This window comes from Silene latifolia, chromosome X (genome assembly GCF_048544455.1).
Source record: "Silene latifolia isolate original U9 population chromosome X, ASM4854445v1, whole genome shotgun sequence".
Classification (NCBI taxonomy): domain Eukaryota; kingdom Viridiplantae; phylum Streptophyta; class Magnoliopsida; order Caryophyllales; family Caryophyllaceae; genus Silene; species Silene latifolia.
Genome location: NC_133537.1, coordinates 194,550,765 through 194,562,217, shown reverse-complemented (window position 1 = coordinate 194,562,217; position 11,453 = coordinate 194,550,765). Strand labels below are relative to the sequence as shown.

General features: G+C 39.1%; 1 protein-coding gene across 2 annotated transcripts; it reads right to left on the bottom strand.

Annotated features, from left to right (window-relative positions):
* Nucleotides 1-1,130: 1,130 nt before the first annotated feature.
* Nucleotides 1,131-3,929, bottom strand: LOC141623767 (uncharacterized protein At4g28440-like). Of its 2 annotated transcripts, none has more exons than XM_074439921.1 (3): nt 3,739-3,929; nt 2,857-3,090; nt 1,131-1,637 (listed from the first exon to the last, which is right to left on the bottom strand). In XM_074439921.1, the coding sequence occupies exons 2-3, from the start codon at nt 3,077-3,079 to the stop codon at nt 1,447-1,449; spliced, it is 414 nt and encodes a 137-aa protein (XP_074296022.1). In that variant the 5' UTR covers nt 3,080-3,090; nt 3,739-3,929; the 3' UTR covers nt 1,131-1,446. The 2 variants fall into 2 exon arrangements, with proteins under 2 accessions (XP_074296022.1, XP_074296021.1); XM_074439920.1 differs by having other exon boundaries at nt 1,131-1,721; nt 3,739-3,885.
* Nucleotides 3,930-11,453: the final 7,524 nt, after the last annotated feature.

The following is an 11,453-nucleotide window of genomic DNA, read 5'->3' as shown; positions in this document are numbered from 1 at the left end:
TGAATTGACAGGGTGACATTTGGACCAACAGTATAGACATTAACATGATAAATGTAAACATCCATTATATATGGCGTAAAATCAAACATATATGGTACATTGAAAAACCTAAAAACTAATATTCCAGTTAATAATGATGAAACTTAACACAAATCAAACATTATACTCCATGAAATGACAACATCACTAACATGCAATAAAATATCCCAAACACATTAATATAATGAAATAGAAACTTGTTATTTGCTTCTTGTTAAGATCTTCTATAGTAATATTAATAATAACAATAATTTGCTCTACGTTCTCAACAATAAAAACGCCCTAAAAATACATACCTTTACTCGTCGTGTTTTCCGTTGAAGGTTGATGAATTATCCCACCATGATTATTTTCGTCATCCATTGTTGTTTGAACGATTAGGGCACCATCAACTAACATTTTTGTGAAAGATTGCTGAAGATCCACCATTTTTTCGATTTATGTGAATGATAACGTGCAATTTTTACGCCATTTCAATTGTAAATTATAGAAAGTGCAGAGAAAAATGGAAGGGAAATGTGGAAAATAATGGTGAAAATGGAAGTAGGGTTAAGCATGGAGGAGATGAACTGAGAAGCAATAAATGCAAAGTTATATTATTGCTAATAATTGGAATTTAATATGTTAAGGGAAGTACAATTTGCCAATTAAATATTGAATGAAGTACAATTAGACATTAATAGGTGAACAGTGGCAGCCGCGTGCTTTTGGTGTGCTGTCAACTGCTTGTTTTGTGCAACCGGGTACCACATGCATGTAAACGGTATGTATTTGACCCGTCGCAAGCTTGCGACAGGTATCTCCGTCACAAATAAGAATTTGTGTATTTCATGGATTTTCTAAAATTTTATACGAAGTATTGGTGATGTTGAATAAGGCAAGGAGGCCAAAAAAAAACAAAGAATAACGTTACTCAATTTCGGTATGTTTTAGGAAAGACACCTATTCCAGCTTAAGACCGTCTTAACTTACGTCACCATAGTCGGACACTCATACTAAACATAACCACATACTCCGGTATACGACTATAACTAAAGCCTCATATACTACCAAACAAACAAATCAACTCTTGAAATACCAAAGGTTAGCTTAAAAAACAAATCAACGAAAACATCGACTGCTCGTAAGGTATGATTTATTCATCTTAATTTAAAATACACGAACACACTCTGATCTGATTCAAGTACATTTAGTTTGAATGAGTACTTTGCTCTTAACAGCTAAATGTTTCGAGTTTTAACCTCCTGAACTATGGCTTTCAGATCTTTCTCAAACAAGGGAAGGTTAGGGTTCCCCAAGCAGCTCTATTTTTCTGTGGTATCCTCATTTTTCTCTTTTTTTTTTTCTTTTTCTTCTAAATCGTAAATTAAGAGAGGCTGAAGAGCAGATTCACCCCGGGGTTGAAAGTCAACCTTCGACAATGTTCACAAGTTCGTACTCAATCAGAGAGAGGTTGTTATCTTCCTTGACGGAAAAATCTGCGGGACTCGCCTCCTCGATACGACCCCATTTATCCCCAGCAAGCCTCATTGATCCTTTGAACATGTCAATTTTTGCATTCCTCATTGTAACTGTACTCCCTTTTATCATCTTATCCACTGGAAGAACAAAAGCATCCCAATTTGTTAACACACACATCTCTTCATGTATAATCACTTCATGCGAATCACAGTAATGGCCATCTGGAGCAGTAGTTTCATGATATTGCACATAAGAATACTTAATCTCAACTTCTAAACCTAAATCCTTACGGCGTTTCTTTTTTCCCATACTCTCAAAGATGTTCCAAAGCAAAAAAGTAAAAACAATTGATAAAACTAAACTTCGCAATGACCACAAATTAATAACTAAGAAATCAGCGTCAACAGAATCAAAGCACTCGGTATAGAAAAACAGACAAAAAATAGCAAAATCAACCGTGAGTTTGGAATCCTTGCAGTCAACCAACCATTCATAACCATGGGGTCATATCGAGGATTCACAATCAACCAGCAAATAATACGCTGTGAACGTGCCTTAATTAGACAAATCATCAAACCAACTATACTTTCTTTACAGATGAACTAAGCCGTTTTTAACAAGTAAGAAAGCAAGATCTTAGGGGTCATTTGCTTCATCGTAGGACTTGGAATGCTATAGTAAAGTTACTTCACATCATTTTCCACTTCCCAGAAATTGCAAAACCATGTTTACTTGAATATAGAAAATAAAATTCATGTAGAAATTCCTACTTACCTAGGGGGCCTAGGTAAGCAACTTCCTCTACTTTGGAGAGCTTGGAGTCCCTAAGAAATTCCAATTCATGTGTTTAGGCCAACCAAACAGCCTACCTTTTTTTTCGTAATGTTCTACTTCTACCCCTGCGTCCCGATTATTTGTTTACCTTTGATTTTGACACAAAGACCAAGGAGAGATGAGGAAACCATTTCTAATTGTTATTATTCGATGACAAGTGGACAATAATGGACGTGGAAGATCAAATTAGCCATTAGAAACATTCCTAATATAGAAATGTAAAAAAAAAATGAATGAGACCGAAAAATGGAATAGGTAAACAAAAGACCGAGATGGAGGCACTAATATGTAATATAAACATAAAATTATGGGACCTACATTAAGGCAATAGCTTCTATTTTCTAATATTTTTTGTTACGATAAGTTTTACTATTATTAACAGATCAGAAACTTCAAATTCTCGAACAAATAGAAGGTGAAAATCACCCCACATAATCCCCCACCCACCCAAATAAAAAAACGTGTCACTTTGCAGAGAGGGCTGTGTTGTTAACAGATGAGACTCATGATTTAGAAGCTCACCTTGATCATTCCTAGCCGTAAAGACTATGATTCCAGTCTCATCTCCAACCAAACATTCAGCAAGTCGCATTTGTCGTAATTGTTGTCCATCAGGCCTGCCTCTCTGCATTACTAGTTTTGCATCAACAACCTTGACAACAAGGTTATGGCCACTAGTACCAGGCCGGAGCTGCTCAACTTTGGAGAATACTGGCTTCCTCATCCCTTCTTTTGAGTCAGCCATTTAATTGACGCCTTTAAGACAAACGAAAAATCAAAAAGTTAAGGCAGTCTTGTTGTTAAAGAGGAACATTCACAAATTTCTTAATCCCCTCCAGCTCAGTTAGATGGGTTAATTAGTAATTGGTATCAAGGTTTAATTAATGACTATTTTAATGTATTTGACAGAGTCTAAAATAACCAGGAAAGTCTCGGCAAGGTGGTAAGATGAACAGGTCCAAATCAACCTCCCTCAGGGTAAGCTTGAATTGGGGGCAACTATTACGGAGTACAACGTTAATTTGCTTAGCCAAACAAAACATGATAAACGGTTCGTCAATCACAAATTTTCAATCAAACACAGCAATAGAATGAACAAAGGGTTTTGGTGAAAAATGTGAATCATAATAGCTTCCAATTCAAAATGAGCTATAAAAGAAAATTGTAAGTGAAACCAAGTTCCCATGAATGAACATCAATGTCAATAGGCGCCAAGGGTTGTCATGAACAAAGACGATCTTATTATAATCTTTGACAGATAACAAAAATTCGAAATTACCGTCGTTGATCACATGTTTGAAATCCGCAAAATTCACATGTAAACTCATTATATTTTACATATTTCAATCAATCAATTACCCAAACAAAAGGAAATACCAAATGGAATTGAGAAAAGAATCATACCGAATTAATGAGGATCGAAAAGATGTCTGAGAGTAAATGGGTACTTTTGAAAAGTCAGCAATTGTAACTCGGAGCTGTGTTTTCGGTTTTTACAGTGGGAAGCATTAAGCCATACATTGATAATTTGATATGGGAATCAGACTGATTGAAGGCCATTCATCTTTTTTCTTGTTTTACTACAGGCCGTTGATCTTGCTTTCTTAAATCAGGTTTTTTCCCTCAAACTCCAGGCCTTTAATTTTCATCTTGGGCTTGGGCCAAGCCTTGGCCGGAACGGGTCAGTTCGGGTCTCCCATTGATTTCGGGCTAATTCAGGTCGGCTCGGGTCATTTAGGGGTTTGGGTCTGTTTCAGGTAAAACGGGTCGGGTTATTTCGGGTCGAGTCATTTTCGGGTCAATGAATAAGAGAGAAAAATTAATTTCAAGTCTTTTCTGTTCAATTAGAGTTTATGTTTTGTCGGATCATTTTCGGGTTGGGTGGTCTCGAATCGGGTCATTTTCGGGTCGGCCTGCTCAGTTACGGGTCAAGAAAACTTGAGTCATATTCGGGTCGTTCAGGTCAATTCGTATTTCGGGTCCCCCATTCGGGTGATATAGTTCGGGTCAATTTTGAGTCTCGGGTCAGCCTTTTCGGGTTCCTGTTGCTATGTCTACGCTTGGCCCTTTTTTGAGATCCACCTTCAGTTCAGCTCACTCAACTTTATTCAACTCAGTTCAGTTCAGTTCAGTTTCATTCAATTCAATTCAGACGTTCAACTCAGCTTCATTGAGGCTCTGTTTGGTAAAATTGCTGAAAATGTACCTGAAACCTGAAAGCTGAAAAAGTAACTGAAACTGAAAAGGTAGCAGACAAGGTTAGGGGGTGTTCACCGATCTAGAACCGCCGACCGGACAACCTCTTACTCCAAAAACGGAGACCGGACCGGTTAGGTGGAGTCCCGGACCGGAACCCTTTAGGTCCGGGTTTTTCAGGATTTGGACCGAACCGGTTCCATTTTATGGGTACTTGAGTTTATTTTTTTGCTTAGATCGGTCACCTTATTTTTATGGACTCGAAGACCGAACCGGACCGGTCTGGGTCGGTTCGATTTACCGGCCCTGTCTACTTTATGAAAATCCCTAGATAAGGTAGTTGAAAATTAGGAGGTAATAAGGTAACTGATTATATAAAAAAATGTTTACCAAACTACCTAAAAATGTAGCTTATTTTGGCGAAATGACGTAAAAGGATGTAATAATTATTTTATCAATTTTCTGTCATGTGCCCATAAGACATAGGATAAGCAATTATTATTAAATCTTAAATTACAGTACTACACCCAATTCAATCAAAATATAATCTATCGAAGCAGTGGCGAATCTAGGACTTATGAAATGGGGGTGTTTCTGTAACACCCCCATTTAGGTAGGAGCCTTTGACAAGACATTTCCAACTAAATGAGACAGTTACCATCTCAGTTTCCTGAGGCAATGAAATAGATAAAACAAAACCAAGTATTTTATGATTAAAATTGCTTCACACAGCGAATTGTCTTAAACCTCTTTACAACCTCGAGATGAGTGAAGTATAAATTAAAATTACAACTGTACTACAACTGAAACAACACGAGTTAAAGCGAAGACTCTAGGTGGGAACTCTAGACTCGATGTCCATCTCGTCACGCTCCCCATCCAAGCACAACAACCAAACCGCTACAACCGAACCTGCTTAACATACTGCTCCCCATTCAAGCGGAAATCATTGAATGAATCAACAGAGGCCACCCCGGAAATAGGTGACAATTTTCGACACAAACACAACCAAGTCAACTCATGCTCGACAATAATAACAAATGACAAAGGTATGATAAATTTAATGCAAAGCTTTAAAACTAAGATCACTGTAATTATCACAATAAAAGTATACGACATATTACTGCACACCCAGACACATAGCCTCGGAGACCGTGTAGCTCGCGGCCACACTGCACACCCACGTCACACCAATTTCCTCACATTCACTCACGGCACCGCAGCGCTGTTGGAGCTGTGTCCTCCAGTTAGTGCGGATAACGTCATTGCACGTACACTTGTACGGACAAGTGGGAGCTTGTTGGGGCTGGTGTCCTTTATAGTTAGTGCAAGGACTTATAAATCTCTAAAAGGATCAAAGGGTATACTTTTGTATTATAATCAGTTGGTCCACGTTTATCAATAACGGTTGGCTTGCTAGATAAGTTTGACGTTATTATCATACAGATGGCGGTGATCAACTGGTCCCTAAAAGTCACACCTATAGGATACGTTTGAGAGATGTGACAGTATGAAAATACAGTCATGTTGATGCCAAATTTGACTAACCAGTTAGTCGGAGTTATTGACTAATAATTAGTCAAATGTGATGTTGAGATATTTTATTTAATACGGATTAAATAATAATGGCTTAGGCGAATTAAGCAGTTAATTCGTAAATTAAATATAAACGATTATATTTGATTAATGTATATTGAATAAATTATACAATACCGTCTTTGTCGGACATGTATTAATAATTCAACTAAGTCATGTTACTAGTTGATGTTTTAATAACCGATAACCGATGACGATTTATAATTAAAAACCCGTCGTATACATTTTAGCAAATTTCGAGTCGGACCACGAGTTAAACATAAGAGGAAGTGGAAGCCCACTTCCCCATGTGGATCTCGGTTTGGCCGAATGAAAGGAACAAAAGGAGAGCTTCTCCTCCTTCCTAACCTAATCATTCATTTTGACAAAAATATTAGGGTTTCAGAGTATTTTTCTCTGAAATTTGTAGATCTCACATCGAATAACCTCACAATAGCTCTCTCAATATTGCAAGTCAATTAGAGAGCATTTCTAGCACAAGGGCATAGTCTCAGACGGTCTTGGGTGCAACGATTAGGAGGAAATCTACTTTGATTTCTGTTCTTTACGCCGCACATCAAAGGACCCGAGCTCTTCTGTCAGCTGCTCTAATACTTAACCGAAGTCCGTCTAAAGCTGTTGACAAGACTCCATATGAACTATGGAAGGGAACGGTCCCCAACTTGTCCTTTATACGGGTTTGGGGCTGCGAGGCTTATGTCAAGTGGAGACACGAGGATAAGCTCGGCCCGCGATCGGTCAAGACATACTTTATAGGTTATCCTAAAGGAACGCTTGGTCATTACTTTTATTCGCCAACCGAACAACGTGTTTTTGTTGCGGCTAGTGCGACATTCTTAGAGAAGGAATTTCTCGAGAATGCAAAGAGTGATAGAACCTTCGAACTGTCGGAGATTCCAGAACCAAGTACCGAGCAACCATTGGAGGAACCAGTTCCTTCAATCCCGGCTGCGGTTAATATTCCTGAGGAACCTAGGAGGTCGGGAAGAGTCTCTATTCCTCCCACGGATACATTGGTATGGTCGAGGAACATGACATAGATGACATCCTACTCTTAACAAGTAGTGAACCCGCAACCTATAAAGGTGCCATGACTAGTTTCGACTCAAAGCTATGGCTTGAGGCCATGCAATCCGAGATGGACTCCATGTATGAGAACAACGTATGGGATCTTGTTGACTTACCCGCCAAGTTCGTCCCTTTCAATGCAAATGGCTTTACAAGATAAAGCATTTCGTGGAAGGTCAACAAGATATCTATAAAGCACGACTAGTTGCTAAAGGTTTCACCCAAGTGCCAGGTTTGCACTACGATGAGATTTTTGCACCCGTAGTCATGCTGCGTTCCATTCGGATTATCTTAGCGATTGCCGCTTTTCATGACTATGAAATTTGGCAAATGGACGTGAAAACCGCCTTCTTAAACGGCTTTTTGGAGGAAGAGTTGTACATGGTACAACCCGAAGGTTTCATCGATCCAGAACATCCTAAGAAAGTGTGCAAGCTTAAGCGTTCCATTTATGGACTTAAGCAAGCTTCCAGGAGTTGGAATCATCGCTTCGACCAAGTGATAAAAGAAAATGGATTTACTCGATCGGTCGAGGAACCATGTCTCTATATCAAGTCGAGTGGGAGCAAGATTGTCTTTCTAATATTGTATGTTGACGACATACTCCTGATTGGGAATGACATACCTCTCTTAACTTCGGTGAAAGTATGGTTGAAGAACCATTTCCAGATGAAAGATCTGGGTGAGGCACAAAGAATTTTGGGCATCCGTATCTATCGAGATAGATCACGTCGGATGTTGTCTCTCAGCCAGGAGTCTTACATAGACAAAGTCCTAGAGAGATTCAGCATGACTAACTCCAAAAAGGGGTTTCTTCCTATGGCTCCGGGGTGCATTTGAGCAAGTCTCAGGCACCAGAGACACCGGAAGAGAAAGAGCGCACGACACGGATTCCTTATGCCTCGGCTATAGGATCAATCATGTATGCCATGATATGCACACGTCCAGACGCGGCATATGCATTGAGTATGACAAGTCGATTCCAACAGCATACAGGTGATTCACATTGGATGGCTGTCAAGAACATTCTTAAGTACCTACGAAGGACTAAAGATTGGGCATTGACTTATGGAGGCGAACAAAGTCGTGCGCAACCTAAGTTCTGCAGATGCTAGCTTCCAAACGGATCGAGATGACTCGAAATCTCGGTCTGGATTCGTTTTTACTCTTAATGGCGCTGATCACCGGAAGAGTTCCAAACAAAGTGTTACAAACAGATTCTACGATCGAGTCCGAGTACTATGCCGCGTACGAAGGCTGCAAAGGAAGCGATATGGATGCGTCAATTCTTATAAGGACTATCCGTAGTGCCTAGTTCGAATGACCCGATCACCATCTATTGCGACAATAGAGGTGCCATCTTCCAGGCTAAGGAGCCCAAGTCTAGCAACAAGTCTAGACATGTACAACGGAAAGCTCATCTAATCCGAGATTACGTGGAGCAAAAGGAAGTAGTGATAGAAAAGATTGCTACAGATGATAATATAGCAGATCCTCTCACTAAACCATTACGACAAGATAAGCATGAAGGGCATGTTAATTCCATGGGAATTAAACGTGTTCCTGAGTTGTAGTACTCTTTTATGGATTAGATTCATTCCCTTATGTACTCTATACGACATCATCGTTTTGATATTTATATATTTTGTTTTTCATGTGGTTTTGAACGACAATTTTGAACACCACAAAGTGAACTGAACAAACATTATATTTTTGTCCTTGATTGCCCACGTGAGCTGATAACTCAAGGTAATTGTTTTGTGACGTTGGTTGATGGTGGGTTCAACGAGCCATAAGTCAAAAGGTTGACTGATCAATCACAGAGGCGATTTATACGGATATTTCGTAGGACACAATTGTGACATCGACGTGGAGTCCTAAATGTTTTACAACATTCGGTGCCCGGTCGTGGATAGGACCTCCATGGTGATCCTAAAAGTCGATTCTTTTGACTATCGACTGTCTCTTGAGACTAAGGCAGATTTTGGGTGACTTTGGTTTCTTTCTCACGGTCATCCGTAACAGGGGGCCAAGTAGTTTTTTTCGGGTCATTTCATGTTTGTCCTTAGATCGGAAGGAGTCGAGTTGAAGGAAATATTCAGCCTTTATCGGTACTCAATATTTCTCGGGGCCACTCGAGGAGTCAGAATCGAAATGCATGGCCATGCTCGGATACGGATTCGTTTAATCAGTTAAGTTACTCTCTAGTCGGGGAAACCACTCTTGATCCAGATCGATTGTAAAATACGACCTTTGCGGATCCGGATCTGCAAATTGTTTTACATTGAGTGGGAGAAATTTTAAATGAATATGAGAATCGGTTATCGCACATACACTTGTACGGACAAGTGGGAGTTTGTTGAGCCGTGTGTCCTCCGATTAGTGCGGATAACGTCATTGCACGTACACTTGTACGGACAAGTGGGAGCTTGTTGGGGCTGGTGTCCTTTACAGTTAGTGCAAGGACTTATAAATCTCTAAAAGGATCAAAGGGTATACTTTTGTATTATAATCAGTTGGTCCACGTTTATCAATAACGGTTGGCTTGCTAGATAAGTTTGACGTTATTGTCATACAGATGGCGGTGATCAACTGGTCCCTAAAAGTCACACCTATAGGATACGTTTGAGAGATGTGACAGTATGAAAATACAGATCATGTTGATGCCAAATTTGACTAACCGATTAGTCGGAGTTATTGACTAATAATTAGTCAAATGTGATGTTGAGATATTTTATTTAATACGGATTAAATAATAATGGCTTAGGCGAATTAAGCAGTTAATTCGTAAATTAAATATAAACGATTATATTTGATTAATGTATATTGAATAAATTATACAATACCGTCTTTGTCGGACATGTATTAATAATTCAACTAAGTCATGTTACTAGTTGATGTTTTAATAACCGATAACCGATGACGATTTATAATTAAAAACCCGTCGTATACATTTAGCAAATTTCGAGTCGGACCACGAGTTAAACATAAGAGGAAGTGGAAGCCCACTTCCCCATGTGGATCTCGGTTTGGCCGAATGAAAGGAACAAAAGGAGAGCTTCTCCTCCTTCCTAACCTAATCATTCATTTTGACAAAAATATTAGGGTTTCAGAGTATTTTTCTCTGAAATTTGTAGATCTCACATCGAATAACCTCACAATAGCTCTCTCAATATTGCAAGTCAATTAGAGAGCATTTCTAGCACAAGGGCATATCCTCAGACGGTCTTGGGTGCAACGATTAGGAGGAAATCTACTTTGATTTCTGTTCTTTACGCCGCACATCAAAGGACCCGAGGTTGATTCTTAATCTTTATCGTTTTCTATTGTATTTCGTTTATGACCATAAATTGCATGTTAAATTTACGTTATAGTCCTAAATTTTAAGGGTCTTATACGGATATAACCCTACAAGCGCCACCTTCTGGTCCACGTCGCTTCGACTTCCACGTGCTCGGCCTCCTAATTCACCAGGTCCACAACCGCAGCTGTGCTTGGCTCACAAATTTCATCTCAGTGACGTTGCCCCGCAGGCAACCAATGTCATCTCATAAGATAATAAAACCATTCATCATAACTCATAATGAAATAACCACTCAACATATGACGGTCTCAAAATATGATGCTATACAATAATTCAGTGTAAGGCGGTCTCAATCATAATTCCCGCAATTATTATTAAATCTTAAATTACATTACTACCCCCAATTCAATCAAAATATAATTTATCGAAGCAGGGGCAAATCTAGGATTTATGAAATGAGGGTGTTTTTGTAACACCTCCATTTAGGTAGGAGCCTTTGACAAGACATTCCCAACTAAATGAGACTGTTACCATCTCAGTTTCCCGAGACAATGAAATAGATAAAACAAAACCAAGTGTTTTATGATTAAAATTGCTTCACACAACGAATTGTCTTAAACCTCTTTACAACCTCGAGATGACTGAAGTATAAATTAAAATTACAACTGTACTAAAACTGAAACAACACGAGTTGAAGCGAAGACTCTAGGTGGGAACTCTAGACTCGATGTCCATCTCGTCACGCTCCCCATCCAAGCACAGCAACCAAACCGCTACAACCGAACCTACTTAACATACTGCTCCCCATTCAAGCGGAAATCATTGAATGGATCAACACAGGCCACCTAGGAAATAGGTGACAATATTCGACACAAACACAACCAAGTCAACTCATGCTCGACAATAATAACAAATGACAAAGGTATGATAAATTTAACGGAAAGCTTTTATACTA

What these genes read in the sequence shown, in the direction of transcription:
- LOC141623767 (XM_074439920.1), bottom strand. Translation starts at nt 3,079, where the DNA reads ATGGCTGACTCAAAAGAAGGGATGAGGAAGCCAGTATTCTCCAAAGTT. An exon ending in TACGGCTAGGAATGATCAAG is followed by an intron (nt 1,722 to 2,856) that starts GTGAGCTTCTAA and finishes CTACTGCTCCAG; the next exon opens with ATGGCCATTACTGTGATTCG.